The sequence below is a fragment of the Mytilinidion resinicola genome (genome assembly GCF_010093595.1).
Source record: "Mytilinidion resinicola strain CBS 304.34 unplaced genomic scaffold BDZ99scaffold_17, whole genome shotgun sequence".
Classification (NCBI taxonomy): Eukaryota; Fungi; Ascomycota; class Dothideomycetes; order Mytilinidiales; family Mytilinidiaceae; genus Mytilinidion; species Mytilinidion resinicola.
The window spans coordinates 601051-622703 of record NW_022985453.1 but is presented as its reverse complement, the minus strand read 5'-3'; the positions used below and the strand labels follow the sequence as shown (position 1 = coordinate 622703).

At 54.0% G+C, this 21653-nt stretch overlaps 8 protein-coding genes and 1 non-coding gene across 9 annotated transcripts; 8 read left to right on the top strand and 1 right to left on the bottom strand.

Annotated features, from left to right (window-relative positions):
• Positions 1 to 1335: 1335 nt before the first annotated feature.
• BDZ99DRAFT_466267 (uncharacterized protein) lies at positions 1336 to 2472 on the top strand. Its single transcript, XM_033720734.1, has one exon. It carries the CDS (start codon positions 1377 to 1379, stop codon positions 2289 to 2291), a length of 915 nt encoding a protein of 304 aa, XP_033572934.1. The 5' UTR covers positions 1336 to 1376; the 3' UTR covers positions 2292 to 2472.
• Positions 2473 to 3881: 1409 nt separating this feature from the next.
• BDZ99DRAFT_501509 (uncharacterized protein) lies at positions 3882 to 5407 on the top strand (the record flags this gene model as incomplete). The annotated part of the gene is made up of 2 exons (XM_033723821.1): positions 3882 to 4507; positions 4564 to 5407. 2 exons carry the CDS (start codon positions 3882 to 3884, stop codon positions 5405 to 5407), a joined length of 1470 nt encoding a protein of 489 aa, XP_033572933.1.
• A 542-nt stretch (positions 5408 to 5949) lies between these two features.
• On the bottom strand, positions 5950 to 10827 carry BDZ99DRAFT_510898 (uncharacterized protein; the record flags this gene model as incomplete). Its single annotated transcript, XM_033724502.1, has 4 exons — positions 5950 to 7808; positions 7839 to 9956; positions 10008 to 10434; positions 10480 to 10827. 4 exons carry the CDS (start codon positions 10825 to 10827, stop codon positions 5950 to 5952), a joined length of 4752 nt encoding a protein of 1583 aa, XP_033572932.1.
• A 407-nt stretch (positions 10828 to 11234) lies between these two features.
• Positions 11235 to 12891, top strand: BDZ99DRAFT_423343 (uncharacterized protein). Its single transcript, XM_033717018.1, has 2 exons — positions 11235 to 11970; positions 12028 to 12891. Exons 1-2 carry the CDS (start codon positions 11704 to 11706, stop codon positions 12598 to 12600), a joined length of 840 nt encoding a protein of 279 aa, XP_033572930.1. The 5' UTR covers positions 11235 to 11703; the 3' UTR covers positions 12601 to 12891.
• On the top strand, positions 11293 to 11604 carry BDZ99DRAFT_524204 (uncharacterized protein; the record flags this gene model as incomplete). The annotated part of the gene is made up of 1 exon (XM_033725879.1): positions 11293 to 11604. One exon carries the CDS (start codon positions 11293 to 11295, stop codon positions 11602 to 11604), a length of 312 nt encoding a protein of 103 aa, XP_033572931.1.
• A 278-nt stretch (positions 12892 to 13169) lies between the features above and the next one.
• Positions 13170 to 13301, top strand: BDZ99DRAFT_t65. Its single transcript has one exon. It is a non-coding gene; the product is annotated as a tRNA-Ser (tRNA).
• Positions 13302 to 17054: 3753 nt separating this feature from the next.
• BDZ99DRAFT_539261 (uncharacterized protein) lies at positions 17055 to 17676 on the top strand (the record flags this gene model as incomplete). The annotated part of the gene is made up of 2 exons (XM_033726670.1): positions 17055 to 17218; positions 17265 to 17676. 2 exons carry the CDS (start codon positions 17055 to 17057, stop codon positions 17674 to 17676), a joined length of 576 nt encoding a protein of 191 aa, XP_033572929.1.
• A 1056-nt stretch (positions 17677 to 18732) lies between these two features.
• Positions 18733 to 19284, top strand: BDZ99DRAFT_100760 (uncharacterized protein). Its single transcript, XM_033712318.1, has one exon. The coding sequence runs from the start codon at positions 18790 to 18792 to the stop codon at positions 19165 to 19167; it is 378 nt and encodes a 125-aa protein (XP_033572928.1). The 5' UTR covers positions 18733 to 18789; the 3' UTR covers positions 19168 to 19284.
• On the top strand, positions 19285 to 21532 carry BDZ99DRAFT_100761 (uncharacterized protein). The gene is made up of 6 exons (XM_033712319.1): positions 19285 to 19558; positions 19612 to 19766; positions 19816 to 19954; positions 20002 to 20251; positions 20300 to 20690; positions 20740 to 21532. Exons 1-6 carry the CDS (start codon positions 19402 to 19404, stop codon positions 21181 to 21183), a joined length of 1536 nt encoding a protein of 511 aa, XP_033572927.1. The 5' UTR covers positions 19285 to 19401; the 3' UTR covers positions 21184 to 21532.
• Positions 21533 to 21653: the final 121 nt, after the last annotated feature.

Genomic DNA, 21653 nt, shown 5'->3' with positions numbered 1-21653 from the left:
ACCTGGAATGGCAATGGCAATGGCTTTCGACTTTATCTTCTTTTGGGACGACCCTGGAACCGTACCACCGATTATGGACAACAATTCTTGCAACGGCCAGGATCTGTAATCTCTTTCTGGTCGGTACGTACCTGTGCAAGTGTTCTGTTGCTTCACTACCCATACTTCACACTTGTCTTTTGCTTTGCTGGAGGATTGCGGGCGGAGAGTCTGGAAGCGGCCGGGGCGTGATTTTTTGGTGGGAACACTTTGTGCTAGCGCTCAGCGTCGCTGTGTGCTTCGATGCCGGACAGCCTCTGCACTTGCATGGATCGGGGAGCGTGTATAATATCGGATGGAAGGGCGCGGAAGCGCGGAGACGGGTGGAACTCTCGGAGACAAATGAAACTGAGAACTGAGCTCATTGCTCTAAGCTACACCAATTTCCCGTATCTCGTGGTTGCGCTAACTTGTAGATGCAACGACACCATCTAATTCACGCCTGCCTCTTATCCACCACTATCACCGACTGTTCCTCCAACACCACGATCTCTACTAACTCCTTACTCTCCTCGCTTTCCTTTTGACGCCGAGACGCCATAATATTTCTCCGCGTAGTCCTCTGTAGCCTCGGTTGATCGACTGAACGTGAACATACCGTCATTTCGGCCTCGTTTAGAAACATGAAACTCATTGGGACATTAGTAGCACGCCACCATCCCCGCACCACGTTTCAACCCAGGCACGCGGATCGCTTCCGATATAAACAGCGCTTTGACGCTATGCGGGAACTACATATGTAGTGGCGCTCAATCTCCGGGAGAGAGCGCTTGGCAGGTGTTGTGGGTATCGCAAGTCAGCGCTTCACGCACCGTAGGCTGTATCGAACAAATTGACATAGCAAGCGATTGGTTCGTCCGCGTTCTTAGAGGTCTTGTAGTAGCCGCTTAGATACCTGTTCTGGTAAGGTCCTCTGTGTAATGATAGGAAACTTCTTGGCTTCATGCCGCGGCGGTGTGATCGCCTGGAGGATATAGCAGAGCGCTAATGAGATCACCTTCCCTTGCTGGGTGTGTCGAAGTATTTGAATAATCGGTTTCCCTTTCTACCTCATCCAGCGCTCTTTGCCTTACTTTCATTCATTCATGCTTGCATCGGTCTGGGACCGCTACATTCATTTCTACATTCTCATTCTCTTTGCCGCTATAGACTCTTATCTACCTACCGAATCCATTCATTCCACCCCCAAGAACCCTCTTCCAACAGAAGCAACGTCCAACCATCTCCCAACAACCATGCCCTCCCTCGCCCCGCTCCTCGCCCTCGCCTACCTCGCCACCACCGCCCACGCCCACGGCTTCATCACCTCGCCGCCCGCCCGCCTCGCCGGCCCCGCCATGTCCGCCGCCTGCGGCGCGCAAGTCTACAGCAACCAAGCCTCGGACAACTACGGCAACACCCAAGGCGAGCTGCAAGTCGCGGCCGCGCAAGCCGACTACAACGCCGCGGCCTGCGACGTCTGGCTGTGCAAGGGCTACAAGTTCGCCGACAACGCCGCGCACGTGCAGGCGTACGCGCCCGGGCAGACGGTGCCGATGGTCGTGGATATCCGCGCGCCGCACACGGGGACCGCGAATGTGAGCATTGTGGACACGGGGACGAATCAGATTGTGGGGAGGCCGCTGGTGAGGTGGGAGGTGTATGCGGCGAATGCGGTGCCGCTGGCGGAGCAGGCGAATAATACGCGGTTTGAGATTGAGATTCCGGCGGATTTGGGGGGCAGGTGTGAGACGGGGGGCGAGTGTGTGATTCAGTGGTGGTGGGATGCAAGGAGTATTGATCAGACGTATGAGGCGTGTGTGGATTTTACGGTTGGGGCGGCGGGTTCGACGGCTGTGTCGTCGGCGGCGGCGGTGGCTGTGGCTTCGTCGACGGCTGTTAAGGCGTCGTCTGCTGTGGTGGTTGTCTCGTCGCCCTCTGCTACGGTTACGCCGACTTCGGTTGTTGCGGCTGTTACCTCTGCTGTTTCTTCTACTCGGGTGGTGTCGACTCCGGTGGTTGTGGCGACGTCGTCCGCGGTCGCTTCTTCCACTATATCTACGTCAACCTTCGCCGCCGGCCCTACGACTCTCGTGACAGCTGCCAAGCCGACGACAGCGGCCAGTTCTACTTTCGCGGCTTCGACCACTTCCCTCACTGGCGCCGTAGCGAAGTACTACCAATGCGGCGGGCTCAACTACATCGGCGCTACCACTTGTGTCGAGGGGACGACTTGTAAGCAGTGGAACCCTTACTACTACCAGTGCGTGTAGAGGGACGAGCCTCTTGAAGAGCAGGCGGACTCGAGATCCTTGAGGTAGAGATTGCGTGGAGGGATGGCCTGGATGGGTATGAGGGGTTGTGGTGGTAGACTTCGTTTCGATGACGCATCTGTGGTGTGTTTTGTACATATTTTGAGAGCTCTTGCTGTAGATAGGAAAATTTCGATGGATCGAGTCTTTAGATGTGTGTGAAGCAGGGAAATCGTGATGCCGTGACTGGCTCGAAGCTGAGAATGTAGCGTGCATTTCATTTGACTGAGAGTTCGACGGCATACTTCTGTTATGGTTTCATAAGTCGTTGAAAAAAAGACATCGGTGCGTAGGCCAATATAACTCAACATCGAAGCGCATATAGCAATGTAACTCTCCAACAATGCAGGCCGCGATTGTTTACTACCTCGAGTACGTTAGATGGTCGTCAGAGATCCGCGGTTGATGTTGTAATGAATCCGTGGATCCCTTAATCGCATTACGTATGCCACTATTCCCAACCTCCAATTCTAGAGCCCACTCAGCCACACGAACCGCGACTGACAACCACCATTCTGCGTGCCTGAGTACCCACCACTTTACGCGTATGTTCTCTACGGTTTCCCGTCTTCTAGTATGCCAAGTCTTTCCGAAGTAGGCGGCGGAAGGAGAGAGGCTTCTGATGAGCTATCGGGGTTCCAAGCCTGAAGCGGTTTGGTGGTGCTGGACGGTACGAGGAAAGTAGTAGAAGAGAGCGCCCTGATAATCAGCTTGCTGCAAAAGTCCCTAGTCCACGAATCCGTGGTTTTGATTTCAAACTTCTCATCACTGAGGCACACAATGTTTCTATCCTTTGTACGCTTCATTAGCGCCGCTTAAGGTTCTCTAGAATGTTATTGCTATTCCCAAAATGCCATTTCCGGTAAGCCTGATAGCTCTCTAGGCCTCGGTGGAGTTCGTTTTGATAGGTATGATGGTACGGTATGGATATAAGAAATGGAAATGTGTCTAGAGCGGAACGCCGCAACAAGGAAGATGAAACGCATGGCGTGATAGGGAAAGCTTACTCCTCTTCGAAAGCTAAATCGGAGATCTATGCCGTCATCTGGTGGTGCCGACTCAGATGCCCCAATAGTGCCAGCAAGGCCGTTGCCCAACGGTCCACGTTGGAGTGCAACATGACCAACATATTTCTTCTTCCATTCGTTGTCGTTTTCCCGGCCAAGATATGCGTGATATTGTATTCTCCGCGATGATGGCTAGCAGCTTATCGCGCCAACCGGCCCCTGACCGGCAAGCCGTAGGTATGCCGCAACCAGATAGTTGAAATACCCCCAAAATGCCTTGCATGCATAGCCTGATGGTAGGATCGCCTTTACGAGTGGCTTCAGTGACGGCGGTGGACTAGGCGGGTTCGTTTGGGTAGGGAGGCGTGGGGTTTTCGGTGCCGCAGCCTGCGGACCCCACCCCTATCTTGATGGGCATGTGCAATAATCTTCCTATAAAATCTCAGTTTATTCTCCTTGCTTCGGCGCATCCAGTCCCGTTGAAATTTCTGTTCTACGAGTTGTGGTTGTTGAGTTATCTGCAAAAAGGTGGCTGCGTCATCGAATGGCCGAAAAATTCAGGTTTCCCCGACTCAACACTTTTAGCCTTCTTGGCAAGCAGCCAAGAGTTGCCGAAACGGGGAGGGAGCAGGAAGGTGCGCACGTGAGCGCGAAGAAGGGACAAGAGCGCGGATTGGCTAGGCCGACTCACTACAGGACTTCCACCCATCACCAGACCACTCAGCGAACTGAGAGCGAGTGCGTCGGAACGACGGCGACGACGAGGACATTCGAGGGACCAGAGGGCGGCTTCCAAGGCTGGGCATCTCTGCATCCTCATCAATTCCTCCCTAAAGCGGTCGAGGGTCGCGTGGTAGACGTCCGACCTACGTCGGTGACTTGGACCTTCCATCTCTACACAGCATGCCCAACAGAACCTTCCACCGCTTTCTTTCACCGGACTGAGCTCCTACACCTCTCGCCCTCTCGCCAGACTGCATGGGCCGGAGCCGTAGACGAACCTCTAGCCATGTCAAAGGTGGCGCAACTCTTCAAGGGCGCCATGGGCGTCGGCAAGCAAGCCCAGGAGGTGGACGAAGCTGTTAATCGGCCTCCAGTGCGACCAGCGCTGCGACTGAGAAGGGACGGACTTGTGGACTTGTCATCGCCCGGCGACGAGATAGCAGCCATGTACGTTTCGGGCTCTTCCAGATGTCTTTGCGAAGGCTTCTCTAACATCTCTCTAGAAGCGAGCGCAACCAGCAGCAATCACCCCTTCTCCGCCTTCCGCCCGAGATCCGCAATCGCGTCTTCAGACTCGCCTTTGGCGGCGACGGTAGGCATATCCACGTCTACGACAGGTCGCTGGACCCGACGTCCAACCCGACCTCCACAGCCGCCAGCACCCCAGAGCCTTCCAAGGTCGCCAAATTCCTGGGACGTAACGGAAGCCAAAAGAAGAAGAACGAGGAGGAGCCCAAACCTTCGCCCATCGGCCCACTAACCAACTGCATGTACGCCGACCACGAGGAGTGCTTTAAGAAACCCGACGCCAAATCGCTGCAGCTCCTCGGCTTCCGCGGCGTCCTGCCCTGGGAAGCGCCGCAGCTCGGCCACGACCGCATGACGGCCATCGCGCGCACCTGCCGCCAGATCTACAACGAGTGCGCGCTGATGCCGTACATGCTCAACGTCTTCTCCTTCAGCCCCGGCGTCATCGGCACGTGGATGCGGCGGCGGGTCCCCGCGCAGAAGGCCGTCATCACCACGCTGTTCGCCGAGCACCTGGCCTGCAGCTACAACGTCATGCGGTGCCTCTGGGGCAACGCAAGCGCACAGGGTGCGCTGAGCCGGGATAGCAACTACGACCGGAAGTTGTTCCAGGGCTGGACGGCGCTGAAGACGGTTTATATCTCGCGCCAGGTGGTGGCGAGTGTGTACGGCAGGCGGTGTCTGTGCCATGGGGATTTGGTTGTTGAGCTCGAGGAGGATATGCAGGATACGATTGCGAGGAGGATCTGTGCGAAGAGGATTGACGATATCTTGTCCATTGCGCCGCCGGGTCTCAAGGTCGAGCTTCTGGATTGGTGACCTAGGGATCTGAACCATTGGAGAATGGACCAGTATGTGATGGACCTGTGGATGATGGACCAGCGTACGATGGCTTATGGCCGGTACAATTTCCGGACGGCGGAAATACGAACGACACGATATGCTCCTGGATCGACTAACGAGGTATGACTTTTTGGAGGTATTGGACGGGCAAAGGTATCTGGGTATTGGGATCTTCTTTTACAGCCGAAGCTTTTAACAATGTACGATGATTATGAATGTCGAAAGGGGAGATTGGAGAGTTTGCTTCAAAGGGCAATGACATGGCTGGAGAACTTCCACGAAACACACGACACGATAACATGAAATACAATTTTACTACAAGAAAACCTCGGCCTGTTCATCAGATATGGAAACCTGCAATGATGGCGCTGAGCGATGGCAACACGATTAATGAATTAGAGAATACCAACCACTCTCTCGCTCATCAGCTCGAAGCGAACACGAGAAAATACCAACCGAGCCTACTGCGAGAGATACACATACACGCACTCCCCATCTCCCTCATATAGTATCACCCCTTATGCACAAATCGGACACTTGAACCGCCTCTTCCCACCCCTTCCCTCCCCTCCCTCCTCCTTCCCCTCATCCATAGCGCGCACCAGACACCTCCGATGCCAAAGATGCCGACACGCAAACACAACCAACGGCCCCCCCTCCTCCTTCCTCCCCTCCTCCTCCTCCCTCCCACTCTCACTCTCCTCCTCTTCCTCCTCCACACCAACCCTCGCCCTCCCCTTCCCCCGCTCCTCCCGCCGCCTAACCTCACTCCCCCCCCTGCTCCTCCCCCTCCTCTCCTCCTCCCGCTCGCCCCGTCGCGCCCACGCATCCCAAATATCCCCACCAGCCCCGGGCCCCCACGCGCGCCGCCGACACGCCTCGCACACCTGCCCGCGCGGGCGCCAGCCGCGCTGGCGCAGCGCGTGCACGGCCGCGACGTGCGCGAAGGCGTCTTTATCCAGGAAGCGCGTCGCGAGGGCGAGGAGCGTGTCCTCGAAGGCGTAGGCGGCGAAGATGTCGGCGAGTACGGCGCGCAGGTCGCGCAGCGAGGGCGCGGACGCGGCGGCGCGGGTGAGGAAGGCGCGCAGGATGCGTAGGAAGGAGGGGTGTTGGTGGTGGCGGGGGCGGGAGCGGGAGCGGGTGGGTGATGGGGAGGTGGTGGGTTTGGGTGTTGCGGCGGTGGAGGCGAGGAGGGCGCTGAAGGTTTGTTGGACGGTGGCGCGGAGGGGGGTGGTGATTTTGGGGGGGTCGAGGTTGGGGGCGGTGGGTAGGGACGAGGCGGCCGAGGAGACGGTTTTGGTGACGCTGACGACGGTGTCGACGAGGTCGAGCCAGAGGAGTTCGTCGATGGCGAGGGTTTCTTCGGTGTCGGCGATGGAGGGGTCGAGCCGAGTAGGGTTGGTGGAGTTGCGCTCCATGGATCGGGTTTGGCCTTGGCAGAGCCAGATTCCGACCTTGCTGTATTTCTCGACGCTGGCTAGGAGATCCCCGACGGCTTCTTCTGTATTCGCGGCGTCTGGACTGTCAGCGGCGGCCTTGATTAGGCTGGTCAGAGCGATTTCGAGGGTGCCGAGATGTTTGACAAGCCGATCCATGGCATCCTTGACGAGACCATCGCGAGCCATGAGCACAACTGCAGCATCGACTACGCCACTCTTCTCGAGGGCGGGAAGCACTGAGCTAAGCCGCAAATCTCCTGACTTCAAAATGCTCACAAAGTCCGCGACATGAGTGCTGTTGTATTTGCACATCAACTGGACGTATCGCTCAGCGAAGCCAGATGGAGCCCCTTCTCCAAGGTAATGCGAATCAACCTTGCTTTGCTCTTCCGGTTCGATGATGGCTCGTAAGAATTGATACTGCGATTCAGACTCATCTTCCAGAGCATCCAGGACGTCGCGTAGAAGATCCGGAGTGTATTGCTTGGTAACCTTAGCAGTTCGAAATGCATCAATGCTGGCAAGTTCTCTCGCGTGCCTGACGATGACAGCCTTGACTTCGTTCATTTGCTTTTTGTTGAGTCCTCTGCTAGGCCTCATGCAATCGCTGATGCACTCGAAAACTGACTCTCGGCTCTCGGTGTCGTTGAGATGTGCCTCAAGAAGTTTCGCATACTGCTGGGAGCTCTTATACACAGACTTGAGGACTCGATGGAAGCCGGCTTGTTCGAAAAGCGGGACGAGACTCTGAAGATCTGGGGGATGGTATATTGAAAGCAGGTATTCTACGCTGAGCTGACAGTCGTCCTTGACGACGTCGGTAGGGTAGTTGCATAGACCAATTAGAATCTTGTGAAGAGAAGTTCCGGGTAAGATTATATGCTGGGGATACTTTGGAAGGTTGCGGGCTAGAAACATGTAGAAGTAGATGATGTCTTCTGGATCAAAGTCCTCGGGAGTCATCAGACCCAACAGGACGTTTATAATGTATCGTCGAGTCGGCGTGAACGACGAGGCTTGTTGAGTTCCATTTGTTTGAGTGCCATTCCCATTCAGGTTTGAATCTTGTTCACCATTCAGGTAGCTATCTTCGAATGCCTCGTTGAGCATGCTCATGAAACTTCCTGTATCGAATGAAAGAATCATGCGCAGATAGGGGAAAGATGGCTCTTGGCCCTTGTCCGAGCGTGTAAGAAGAACTTCGCCGGATCCCTTCGGCCAGTCAAGGGCTTTTCCAGAGAAAAGGTAGCTGTACAAGTCTCGCTTAGCTTGATTGGCATCCACCTCGTCCATGAACGTGCCACTCGGATAAACCCGACTGGTGAAAATGTAGGCGAGATATGGGAATATCTTCATGGCGGATGTGACATATACGTTCTCCGTTTGATCATCCGTAGTATCGTACTCAACGACCTTGATGAGGGTCAAGATGTTAATAAGTGGGGTGATGTAGTCGTGAAGTGCCTGCGTCCAGACATAGATGAGAGCGTCATACAGGTTATACTGCTGACAGAGAGTTGTGACTTGGTCGATGTCCATAGTGAGAGTATTGAGCCGACACAGCATCTCTTCGAGCCTTTTGGCGCGATTTGAGGACGCATAATATGTGATGAGGTCCTTTAGAACATTAGGCGGAACCGCTGTGATCTCTTCTTCCAAAATGTAAGGCTCGAGAGTTTGGAAGAAGATATCCTCCGCTGATCCTTCTTCGTAAGCGTCGTAAATCTCCTCAAACAAGAAGTCTTGCTCCTTCATACTCAAACAGCCAGTGAAGCATACTTCAGCTAAGTCTGTCAGCTGCTTTTCTCGGGTATCTTTATCAAGAACATTAGGTTTCCGCGCAAAGGTGTATTTCAAGGAAGCGGCCATCATATCAAGGAGCTTCTCTTGAACGAGCTTATGCCGCGCAGTATGGTCCTCTGGTAAGCCGACGGTGAGTTTGTCTGCATCGCCGTTGTAGTAGGAGGTAGCAAGCCCAATAGCCGCAATAAAGTCTCCATCTTCCATAAAAGCCAGTAAGCGGTCAGCCCAGTTCGACAAAGTGCCAATGGAGATATCGTTGAAACCCAGAATGAACAACCGCCCTTTATAGGCCCGGAAGCTCATGTGAAAGGCGTCTGCGACAACTCCATGCATTGAGACATCATCTTCATCGAGTTGCTCGACTACTGGTTGAAGCTGCTTGGAGAACAAATCTTCGTGGTATATGTGTTTCTGCAATAGATCGAATGAGTCCGTGATCCGTAACGACGTGTCTTCCAATATGATCAGACGCTGGCTGATGGTCAAAACACCGAGCACGGATCTGCTCAACCATTGAATAGCTACAATAGCTTCTTCGCCTCTCCAGCGACTCCGTGGTTTAAACGTGAGTTCCGGTGGCTTTTCTTTCTCCGCTATCGGTATGGCATCGACGTCCAAAATAGTCAAAATGTTAGACCAGCAGTACACGAGTTTCGTTTTCGAGACCTGCTGTTGTGCATTTCCGGAGGCATTCTTTAGTTTCACTGCGGGAAACCAAGCCAAGCACCCACTTAGCGTGCTGTGAGGTGCGATCTCCTTCGGTCTGGAGGCCTTGTGTTGCGTTTGAGCAAGGGGTGTAGTGGACACAATGACCAGCAGATACGGCGTAAGAAGCGCAGTCAATCCCATGTTGTCGGTCGGCTGCTCCACATTTCCTAATGGCAGAGGCGCAAATGCTAGCACTGAACTAGGTTTCCGGGGTCGCTCCGTTGACTTTGCTGTAAGAGGGTATCTCCCGAGAATTCGAGTGGTCTTCACCGTTCTCGCTACTGCTCCGAGACCTCTCGTGGCAAGATGAGAAAATGCCATTCCACCATCATCTGCGGAGACAAGAGCAGTATGTCTTGTGCCTAGAAAGCCTATATGGAGAACCGCGTTATCAGCGACATGTCCATCAGACCGTCGACCATCCAAAGCGTCTCTTTCGGTTGGCGGAATGTGAAGAAAGGGCTTGGCCGGCCTTGCAAGTTCCCATGTGAAGATGTTTCCAGTGGCATGTCCTCCGGCAATGGTTGAATGATCAGCGGAAATGGCTAATGAAGTCACCGGACCACATTCGATAGCTGTATTCGTCGTTAACGCAATTCATATCGTGCACTTTGAATTGCGATTACCTTTAGTTCCTGGGCCAATGATGGATTTGAGCACTTGGTTGTAGTCAAAAACCAGAACGAAGCCTTTTGACGTCCCAACTACAATCGATGCAGCAACTGCGAGACAATTTGGACGGCCAAAATTGCGCTTCCCAACCTCTGAGAATATCTGACCCGTCATCTTCTTCAACTTTGTCCATCGTACCACTTCCCATGGAGCTTGGGGAGTGTCTGCTTCACTCTGCTGATATAAAAGAGTGCTTGCCACAGAAGACTGTCGCGACCGCGTATTGAGGAAGGCAGGAGAGACCACTCTTGGTGAGTGTAGCGGGGATGGCGTTAATCGCGAGGAAAAGCGTCGTTCGAAAGGCTGTAGAGCGGCAGGATGGTGCATGCGAGAGAAGGAGGCATGAGAGGTTGGTACACTGGGGGAGGATAGTATTGAGCCCTGAAACAATTAGATGTGTCCATGATTCGCCATCTAGGAGCTTACTTGAATCGAGGGCGTATCATCTGGTATTGATGTTGATTCCGGACTCCCAGGGGTCTGAGCTCGTTGTCGGATAGGTAACCCAGAGCCTACCTCTGTACCATCATCCGTACCCTCCTCTTCATGATGCCGAGTCGTATGCCTCGCAAAATAACCTCCATTGACGCCAGTTCGGAGCTCGTCCCGCACATGCTGCTGCTCTTCCTCGATAACCTCCTTCGTCAGGACACCACCATGGTTTGATTCCTCTTGCTCCACAAATTCTCCAAATGGTTCCTCTACTGGTGCACCGCTTGTCCCCCGCTCCTCATTGTCAGCGGTGACATGGCTCTCTCCCGAATCTGAGCTCATCGGTCTTGTTTGCTGCGGCGCATGTCTTCAATCGCGCGTTGGAAGTTGAGCTTGAAGTGGGCGGGAAACTGATTAAACACGGCGTCCTGTAAGCATCGGTAAAGTTGCCCGTGTATTCGAAGCTATTCGATGCGGTCCGTTCACTCTTCGTCGCGGCGATGCGGTGATGCCTGGAAGGAATCCAGGTACGATTGCGGCGGAACGGGGTCTGGAATATTAGGTGGCGACTGGCGACAATGCTCGATTTAAAGTCTCAAGAAATTAGCGGTCGAAGCTCAGTAGAGACGTACGCCGGGTAGGGAGCGGGCAGTTGGTGGTGTACCATTCAAGCTTCGAGGCGCTGTGTCGATCCGGCAAACACCGCTTCACCAAACCATGCTACCAATTCTGGAGGTGCAGCGTGGCCACACTCACCAGGCATAATTGTTTACGTACCCTTCCTATCATGCAGGTTCCCATGCAGCCATGGTATATCTCGATCATGGCTACATGAACATGGCCGAGTCCAAAGTCTGCACTTACCGCCCTTCCAACACCGGCCAGATCGTCGGCCACCTTACAAAAGCCGTTGAAACCCTTGTTCAGAGCCTCCAGAAATCCGCCGGTTGCATTTTGGCCGGTTGGTGTGCATTCCTCATCCTCCTCCTTGCGTACCCTTTCGTGCTCAAGCACGCCGGGTTCCAGCTGGACTCAAACCACGCACTTAACACGCTCGTGGACGTTAAACACGGTCATCCCCTCACCCCTAGACCAGTGCCGGACAAGTCCCCCGCCTAATCGCCACCTGAAGCCCCCACCGATTTCCTACCTATATCACCACCAACCTCCTATACTCCTCAAACATCACCACAACAAAAAACCAACAAAGCCTCCAAAATGCCCTCAATAGGCCCCCAGATACCTCCCCACCTCCTAGCCAAGCGGAAACGCGACTCCGAAGACGATGAATCCCCTAAACTCTCACCGAACGGCTCCAGCAGCCCCGAAAGCAGCGACAAGCGGCGCAAAGTCCTAGGACCCGCACCACCACCCGCACCTCTAGATGAACGACCGCGAGGAAACCCTACAGCCTCAGATTCAGAGGACAATAGCAGCGACGACGACGAATTCGGTCCTGCGCCACCCCCAGCGAATGGCGCAAATGTACGCAATCCTCACTACTTAGACTTCTCGAACCCCCCTCACTGATTATATACACAGGCATCGAGCGATGAACCCTCCGAACCCAAATCCGCTTTCGACACCAACCCCGCCTATGCACCCGCTGCGCCCTCCTCCAAACCGCGCCGCGATGAATGGATGATGGTACCCCCCAAGGCTGATGATCTTGCTGCGCGCATGGATCCGACCAAGCAGCGCGCGCGCAAATTCAATAGTGGCAAAGGCGCACGCGCGCCCACAGCTACAGACGGCGACAATGCCATCTGGACCGAGACGCCGGAGCAGAAGCGCAAGCGGCTAGCGGACGAAGTTATGGGTGTTGCGCCGGCAGGGAAGGCGAGTGTGTCGGCGCGGCAGCAGGCGAGGGATCGGGAGACAGAGGAGACGGCGAGGAGGGTAAGGGAGCATGATGAGCGAAATCGGGGAAAGAGTCTGTATGAGCGGCATCAGGCGAGTACGACGAGGGAGAAGGAGGACGACCCAAGTAAGAGGGCGTTTGATCGCGAGAAGGATGTCGCAGCGGGGGTGAGGCTGGGGACGAAGGAGAAGAAGGAGATGTTGAGTAAGGCGGCGGATTTTGGGTCGAGGTTTGAGAGGGGGAGTTTTCTGTAGCGGCTTTGGGAGTGTCGAGGGGGTATTGTGAGGGAACTCGGTGATGCTTGGCACACTGCACACGACAAGTATCGTTCAGATAGCCAAAGCATCAAATATTCTGAACACATTCATCTGGGGACTGCATAACGACATCCTCTACTTCAATTTATTGCGAGATATACATGCTGCTATGAGTGTAGGAAATGATCACCATAGCGAATTGGAAGAGTAGTTTTCATGAGTACGTAGAAGTGGACCGGCGGAAGCGCACTCCAACACTCTCTAAATATTAATTAATGACATATTCCCCTCTAAGGTGAATCTGAATAACTAGAATGGAAGAGAGACCTCTTCTGAACGACATACTAGCTCGTGTTGTGATCCTAATTGAAGAATACCAAGTCATTCTTTGAAGTGTTGTTTCAGTGGGGCCGAATGTCCACCCTATGTACCTATCAGTGGTACATAGTACCTAATCCCAGTCACTACTGAAAGTCCACTAGTGCTTCTTAGTGTCGGTTTTCGTGTTGAGTTTTCCACGGGTCATATACAACATAATTTTGCCCACTATTCATCAATCACCAGCAGGCGTGGTGGCGGAGTGGTTATCGCGCAAGCCTAGAAAGCTTGTTCCTTCGGGAGCGCAGGAAAGTGCCTCGCTATCCTATCTCCGATACCATCAACTAACTGTGTTATAGGTTCGAGTCCTGCCCACGTCGAAATTCCTTTTTTTGATTTTTGCATATCTTTTTGCTCTCACGGTGTTCGGAACGGCTAGCACGGCAGCTACGCATGTTGAACAGTGATCATGGCATGCATTCCTTTTGCTCTTGTGCAATGTGACAGCCGGGATGTAATGTGACGACTTCTGCTCGGCTAGCGGCATACAAGCCTACCACCAGTGAATGAGATATACGGGACACTTGAGCAAGCGACCACGGCATGTCGATAATGTGATGTGATCTTTATGTAGGAAGAAGACGGATGTAACCAGTCTAGACCTGTGAGTCGAGTTCTATGCTGGCACAAGACGGGACGCGGGGAATCATATCACACGTTCCGAGATACGGGGAACTGCAGCATATTGATATGAGGGCACCAGTCATCGCAGATCGAGAGTTTGTACTCGATATATGTGCACCAATTAGACGGCTGTACTTCAGATATGGGAACTGTCTTTGGCGATGCCACTGTTTCGGGCCCTCTGATACGCGTTCAGAACTCTGGCCCGGATGTAGGAACATGCGAAGCGCTAATCAGCCGGACGATGCGAGGTGATTGCATAGACATCACAGATCGGAAAGCTATTCTTTCATTGTGCGTTTCGTGATATACGGCTGCTTAGGGTCAGAGGTGTAAACGGGTGTCGGTGAGGCAGAATAGCACTCAACGATTCCTACACATGGACATGAGTGCTTCAACTATCACAGTTCGCAAAGCTGTGGTTCCACAGGTTCTGGCCTACTTCTTCTGCCTTGCCACTGCTTCGGGTCCTCCAACACCTTTCCACAAAACCAGCCAGGATGTCAGCCCACCATGAACCAGACCGCTGACAACGTCCAGGGCGCTCCATCGCACCACAAAAAACCCACCCAGCTTCAACTTTCCATCATCTCAATCCCCACCCAATCACGCACCGCACACCCCCCATCCCCATCACCACCATCCCTTCCCAAACCCACATTTCCCATTCCCCCAAACCACCCCATCCCTAAACCCCACAGCGCCACGCCCGCCCTAGAACATTCCGCACCCCCGTCGGCGCTCGCCTCGCTAAAACCTACCTTCCCAAACCACCGCCCAGCCGTATCTCAGCTTTCCAAAATAGCGTCTCAAATTCCTAAGCCGGCAGCTGGTGGCTGGGAACGTTCATCTCCGAAAAAGCAAATTTCTTGGGGCGTCTGTCTTAGACCGGGCTGGGTCTGTCCAGCGCCACGGCAGCGGGATGCGAAGCGCTGACGCGGGACGGCATGCCGTGCGCGGTGTAGCGAATGGGATCACGCGGAGGTTGCGGTTCAGGGGGGTTCGTGTTGATACATAGGTGCCGTGTTGTGACGTTCGAGAGTCTCAACAGTTTCGCCTGAGCGGGACGGAGGGGGTGGGGTGGGTGGCGGATGGGGAAAGTGGGTAAAACTGTGGTTTGGGGAGTGGGTCGGATGAGACACGCAACGGTTCCTGGGCTAGGTAAAGGATAGCCGTGTACGGTAGATGGAGGGGAGCGCGTGTCAAGCGCGTTTTGGGTGATATGGGTGGCAGTGGTTAGGAGGGAGTCAATGATAAGTAGGAGAGCTATATAGCCAATGATGAGTGCATGTACGTGCCGAGGAGTCGTGAGCGACGATGAATTGTGATGTAACCAATATATGAAACCATTGCTACACCAGAGCTACTTCTATCGATAGTCTATTGATAATGGAGCGCCGTATGACCGCTGTCCTCAGCCAGTTGCTTCCCAAAGCTGCAAGTGTCCGCCGGGAGTAATTCGATTAGTGAGTACGTATGTGGCAACTTGGATACGCGGAGAAACGCGTCCTGGCTTGAGAGGTGTGTCAGGAAACTGCTGGTGATTGTGGTGATTTCAGGGAAGCTCAAATCATGCAACGCTGTCTGAAGTCCGCACGGGATTCAAGTTTATCGCTTTGTCCTTCGGATTGATGTTTAAGCTGCCTCTTTCGACTCAAAGTGCTACTGTATGAGGTCTTCTAGTGCTACATAGGAAGCAGGAGCTCGATGTACATTCAATGGCAACGTTATCGAGGTTGTAGTATTCTGAAAGCGTTGGTTACTAGACAGTGGCTCATGTGTAAACTGCGAATCTACCCGCGGATTTTTGCGCCCTAAGCGTAGCTAGTCTATGTACGCGTATGCACATCCGGTCGATACTCCTAGTCAACGAAGAAAACACGAACTCATGATCGAGATCGAGACTAGCAAAGAAGAGGGCGGATACGCGCATGCACCCGATATCCAATCCGTAGGTGAATCCGGGGTAGTATGAAGCGAGGTTGTCATTACAGATTCGGTGTGGTAAACGGCGTATGTCCGGTCGGCGCATTGCATCTCCTCGTGATCTTGCGATGGGTCTACAAATGCGCGGCGTTTGCACATGACAATAGCATGTGACGGAGTGAGATGCAGGGAAGGTGAAAACGTGAACAACTTACCACGCGCAAAGAGAATCCTTACCTGCATTGCGTTCGTAGCGAGGCTGTTCGGAGGTCCAAAGGGACTCTACGGAAACACGAAGTCTGTAGGATTCGACCCTAAAACGGGATCGTAGGTTGTGCACGAGCCGTGCGGTAGAAGCATTCTCGTTTTACATAGTACTTTAACGATTCATGAACATCAGGGCTACGTACATACCAATTTGGGACTTCCATCCATAGCGCAAGACACCGGATACAGAGCTCAACAGTCCGTTCCCGGTCGTTGTCAGCATTTATGTTTGATGAACGTGGGGTGAATTTAGTCGTTTTCTTCCCGAAACAGCACTGAGGCCGCGGCTCGGACACGCTCTTGGAAAGGTCCTGTCTCCGGTCAGACCATTCGGTGGCGCGCAATCGCTGTCTAGCTTTGCATTTCGAAGGCGTTTCGAAGCACTTCCTTGCCGACATTCTTACCTCCCTGGTAGAGTGGTACCGGGCTTGCGGAGGGCGATGCAACAGTGCACAGTTAATCGCTGTGTGAGGAACCGAACGTGCTGAATCTCTGCGGCACGGCAGGTCGTGCACAGCGTGTCAGTCCAGGATGGCGACCAGGGTGGCGAGCTTGTTTAAGTGACGTTCGTCTCTCGCAAGAATGGTGGTTGGAGTAGTCTGTCGCTGGGCATGCGACACGCTCCTGCATACTAAAGAGGCCAAACTGACTGTAAGCTGAATTCGACGGGCACAGCGCATATTAGTCTCAGAATCGCTAGTTGGTTCAGCTGAAGTTTTGGCTAGGGAGTGGATGACGGGTTAAGTTTTTCGGGATGCCATTATTAATGAAATGTAGTGAAATGCAGCTGCAGTGTCATCTTGCAGACCGTTCGCGAGGCCATACACGTAACGCCAGGGGGTGTTGAACCAACTCCGTGCCCTGCGATTGATGGAGAGAATATATGTTTGGCTAGGGAAGGGAAATGGTTCGCTCGTTTTTAGTGAAACGTCGCACTTGTTCAACGGCCTGTACTGAACCATGCGACCGGGCCTTGACACACCTTCGAGAAGACCCAAGAACCGCGACCTAGACTCGGTTTAGGACGGCTCGGGCCCGATGCGCAGAATCATGGAGGCAAGGATGAAGGTCGTATCGGAGGAGGAGGGAGCACTACTGCTTGCAACCTCCCAGGTTGATGATGTTGATAGTGGACGTAGTGGATGGCGATCCGGCGTTGCGCGAATGTTTCAGAAGTCCACGAATGCTGCGGCCACCAGAAAGGTGCTCCATGATGCGCTTCACAATAACGGAAAAAGTGCGTAGGGAGACTCGGCATGAGTTCTGGGAACGGCAGCTCGTTCGCGGTAATGATGATGTTGAAGTCGAGACGACGGATGTCGATGCCGTCCGCACATCCGGCAGCAAGAACAGCACAAGTCGTGTCCGGAAGCGGTTCTAGGGCCGCCTTTGGTGGCCAGTCCGGCCTAAAACGCGTTAGGTGCGGGATGCCATGCACGGGAAATCGGGCTGACAACCTTCTGCAGGAACCCCTCCTCCGCATCGCAAGACGGCGCGGCTGGTGTTGAGTCGGTCAGGGGCTACGAGGGGTGGAGGGTTTTCGCCTTGGTCACGAACGGCGGCCTCGTAACCGTCCTTGAATGGGGATCCAGAAACGGGAAAAGGATGCTGGTCGAGAAAATTTGGCATCACTTTGCCATCATCGACAAGCTCGCACGCGAAGCACGACGAAGTGGCCCGATTCCAGGAGCAAGCAGAGGAGTGGAAAGATCATTCGACGGCCGGTCTGACAAAGCGGAGTTTGCAATGAGGCGTGCAGCCAATTCGAAGGGCTATCAACAGAAGGCACGTCTCGACGCGTTGATAGGCCGACTTGACGCCGCCGCGAAGAGGGACGGGTCGGGGCGTGAAGAAGAACGAGCCGATGGGGCGCTGTGATAGCGGCATCGCCTTAACGCAGCTCGGTATGGTCCATCGGGGCATTTCTGCAAGGCATCCAGGTCGGAGGAGCCCGCCCGTTGAAGACTGGGCACCCCGCTGCTGTACTCTGGCCTTTTGGGGACACAGCGGTGGATCAGAATGGCGGCGAGTCAGGTCGTTGTCCCCGATTCCCAGCTGAAGGATGGCTGAAGCCTGAAGGACGACCGAAAAGAAAGTCGATATGCACGACGCTGGGCCTTGACTGGATATGAAGAGACTGAACACACAAGCTGGACGAGCACGCCAGCCGACAAATATTGATTCATGCTCGCGGCCACGTGAGGAGCACGAGGGCATGGCAATTGGGAGGTTCTGGCAAGCTGAGGCGGGCTGACCGTCCGCCACACACTTCGCCCTCCACCAACCACCACGCAGAATCCACTCCGAAGCCATGCGCAGCAACAACGCGAACATGCTCATCTTGCTTGGGGCGCGTCCAAGCATCATCATAATCCGTCGTCATCGAACGCCGCGTCAGTGATCGCGCACCTGTCAGCCCAGCCTCAAAATTCCTCCCGTCCAGGGTCTCGATATTGTCGCGCCCTCGCCGCGGCCTCAGTTGCATGCCGCGATATTGGGCTCTTGGGACGGTGTCGCCTAATTGCGGCACCGTGCTGCTTGAGACTCGTCGGCGGCGAGCGCACTGCATGATCTGCGAGAGTGCGGGCATCCCGAGGATTCATGCTCTCTGCTGTGCCACTTCGCCCGTGATGGCAAACCGCACGAGCAAAACCCCGTAATGGATACTCCATTCGCGCCTGGAGAGGCCGTAAGAGGGCGCGACATGAAGTCGGCTGCGCGAATCAGCTTGCATAGCAGCGTGCTGCGCCGACGCGGGCTCGACGGCGCCGCCGTTGCGACCACTCGCAACGCCGAAGTGCTTGTACCTGGCCCCGGCTGTCTCCCGTCCCCACTACGCCTAGCCCTTTCACCGTCCGCCATGCCTGGCGTCCCCTTCAGGCCCTGCAACCCGCGCTGCTTCCCCCGGAGCGCCATGGGTGACTGGCTTGGGCATCTCGGATCGTCGTGCTCTGGGTCCAAGGCACGGGTCCAACCAGGCGGCGTCTCTCCATGTACCCCCCAAGCAGCTGGTCTGCGTCTGGCTCTGCCCTGCGACCCGCCTGGCTACATTACTGTACCCCGTCCCGCGCTTCTACGTTTCTCGTGCTTTTGCTCTGCTTCCATTCTGCGATCCATTCATACTGTTCCAGTTTCACCCTCACTTGCGTAATCAACTCATCTGTCTGCGCCCTTGCAAGCCACCACCAACCCAATCGATCCTGCGTACCCTCCCGTTCCCCTTCCAACGTACCGTCACAGCCTTTTCTTGACTCAGAACCTCTATTGTCTCATCTCTGCGTGGAACAAGGCCTTAACCACCTGCCTCATCATACCGTTGCCCGAAACCGCCCAATATCCCTCTTCCGGCACGGATCTCGTCCTGTTTAAAGCATTGACTACTGGCCCGAAGCGTCAACAATTTTCCTTTTGTGCAATTTGTCTGTCTATCAAGAACTCAGGCATCCAGAAAAAGCATTGCATCTTCGTCAATGTTGCACGGCGTGTAATCTGAGTTTGGTCCGTTGCGACACCTGAATTAGAAGAACATCACAATGGCGAACAACACTATACTCCGAGGGCTCTGCCCAGCTCCGTTCTTCGATCTCGCAGCCTTTGGCGCAGATGGCGGATGTGAGTGCATTCTTCGAGCGCAAAGCGAGTCAAGGAACTAATCACTCGATAGTCGTCGATGGGCGATTTTGCGCACCTGCACCCCAAATTCATCCGGGCCTCTATTGCTGTGTACCATGTCCTATCACCGACTATCTCTACCCCGAAAGTGAGAACGTCCTTTTTCGCCTTTTCGCATGCTCCTCTGACACTATTTTCCAGGCTTCGTAACATGGTACCGAATTGCAGAGGGACTCAGCATTGGTGGCGTCGTGTCCTGTTTATTCCTTCTAATATCATTTATCGCTCTTCCCTTAGAGAAGACTCGTCGGCATTACCTAAGTTACTGTATGGTCGTAGGTATATTGTTTGTCGGCGTAAGTGATCCGACTCCTGCGAGCTAAATATTTACTGACACGAACATAGCTGGGATTCGTCGTCCCACTCGCAGTGAGACCACCGCAATGCTACGACGAAGTCACGCCCAATGACATGTATTCGAACTTGACCTGTGCATTTTCGGGTGCTTTCATTATAGCGGGCGGCTTATCAATGACGGTCTGGAGTAGGTTCCCAACATCGTGCGTTGAGCGCACTCGCTGATTTTTATAGTCTTCGTTCGCGTTCTCTCTATGCATCTTCAGATTGTCTGGGACGTCCTGCCCGGGAAAAAGTTCATGTACGCTGCCCAGGGCCTGGGCTGGGGAATCATTGCCACCCTCTTCACCGTGACCATCACTTTGACTGGCGTCTCATTTCGCTTTGGAGACATCTGCCATGTGAATGCACAGGATTCAGTGAAGCTCTTTTGGGGCCCGCTCTTGGGGATTGGGTGTGCGTCCACGGCGATACAGCTGGCCACGTGAGTGACCAAGTGCCCAACCATTTGACCTTTGCTAATTGTTGGTAGATTCGCCTATTGCATCAAAGTTTACGTGAAAAACATGTGGAGCGATGACGCTACGGAGACCCAGAGCTCTGGCGGCCTTCCTTCCTTTACCACCTCTAGCATCCGAACAAAGTCCGCCAAAGCCGTCTACCGACGAGTAAGAAAGGTAGTGTGGCTGCAGTGGCGCGGCATGACCATCGTTGCCTTTATGCTGGTAGACGTTATCTTCCTTTCCGTGGTATTCATCTATCTCAATCAGATCGTGGGGAATCTCAGCCACCATATGGATTCCATATTACCCTGGACCGTCTGCCTGATCTCCAATCCTGACCACAGAGAAAAGTGTTTCTCCATGGGACAGGCCCTATTCATGAACATGCCAACAATCATCGCGGTATTGGTGCTACTATCGGTATGTTCAATCATTCTATATCTTGGTAATATCAACTAACTCTCTACAGCTTGCTGGCCTTGAATGTCTGCTACTCCTGGGTAGAGGTTCCATCTACACAGCATGGTGGGATATGGTCCGATCCAAATTTGGATCCAAGCGAGAATTCGTTTCGCTCGACGCAAAGCGCTTCTCCTCCGATGCGCGTGCCTACGAACTTCTCAAGATTGGGAATACACCCCAAATCAAATCACCCGAAACCGCAGTCACCAGCCCCATGTCAGGACGCGACATTGATCGCGATGCGACTGGTACCCCGGATTACTTCGGCAAAGAGGTACAGCGGGAGTACCGCAGTCCGACTCTCAGTTTCTCTACTCCTCGCGCTCCGTCTCAGGCCACGTTGCGTGTTGAATGGGATCCGCGCAACACGCACGCAAGGGGCGGACTTGGCTATCACCCTCCTGTCACGGAGGACGAGATTGAACGCCCAGGGATGACGAACAAGATGTGAACACGAGTCTCAGATAGAGAAACTCCAAATTCTTCGTTTCACTCTGCGACTTGGGATTAGTGAGCAGACACTCATCAGTCCCACCCTCCGCTTTACAACCAAGCAAGGAACAACACTCAAGGACGGCACAGAGAGCGATTGGCAGTATCGCATGCCCTCTGCAGCCCACGAAAGATACCCGGGGTACGAACGCCACCTTCTTTATGTCTACACTATCAGCACCGGCGCTTTGGAGATTTTGGGCCGGTTGGGAAAAAGCCGTTTTACTTCTTCATGTCGGACTAGGGGGTAACGGAACGATCATAGCGACGGAGTTAATGACAGGTGGGCTTCTGGTAGATTTCTAACGGCTTCGCACAGCCGCAAGTGCGCATTCACTTCCTTTCTCGTGTCTCGCTACACCCACACTTCTACACTACACCTTATTACACCCACGACAAGAGTTACAGAGTACGCAGGCCGACCCTGCC

What these genes read in the sequence shown, in the direction of transcription:
- BDZ99DRAFT_466267 (XM_033720734.1), top strand. Translation starts at nt 1,377, where the DNA reads ATGTCCGCCGCCTGCGGCGCGCAAGTCTACAGCAACCAAGCCTCGGAC.
- BDZ99DRAFT_423343 (XM_033717018.1), top strand. Translation starts at nt 11,704, where the DNA reads ATGCCCTCAATAGGCCCCCAGATACCTCCCCACCTCCTAGCCAAGCGG. An exon ending in CCCCAGCGAATGGCGCAAAT is followed by an intron (nt 11,971 to 12,027) that starts GTACGCAATCCT and finishes TTATATACACAG; the next exon opens with GCATCGAGCGATGAACCCTC.
- BDZ99DRAFT_100760 (XM_033712318.1), top strand. Translation starts at nt 18,790, where the DNA reads ATGTACCCCCCAAGCAGCTGGTCTGCGTCTGGCTCTGCCCTGCGACCC.
- BDZ99DRAFT_100761 (XM_033712319.1), top strand. Translation starts at nt 19,402, where the DNA reads ATGGCGGATGTGAGTGCATTCTTCGAGCGCAAAGCGAGTCAAGGAACT. An exon ending in CGACTATCTCTACCCCGAAA is followed by an intron (nt 19,559 to 19,611) that starts GTGAGAACGTCC and finishes ACTATTTTCCAG; the next exon opens with GCTTCGTAACATGGTACCGA. An exon ending in CTTATCAATGACGGTCTGGA is followed by an intron (nt 19,955 to 20,001) that starts GTAGGTTCCCAA and finishes TGATTTTTATAG; the next exon opens with TCTTCGTTCGCGTTCTCTCT.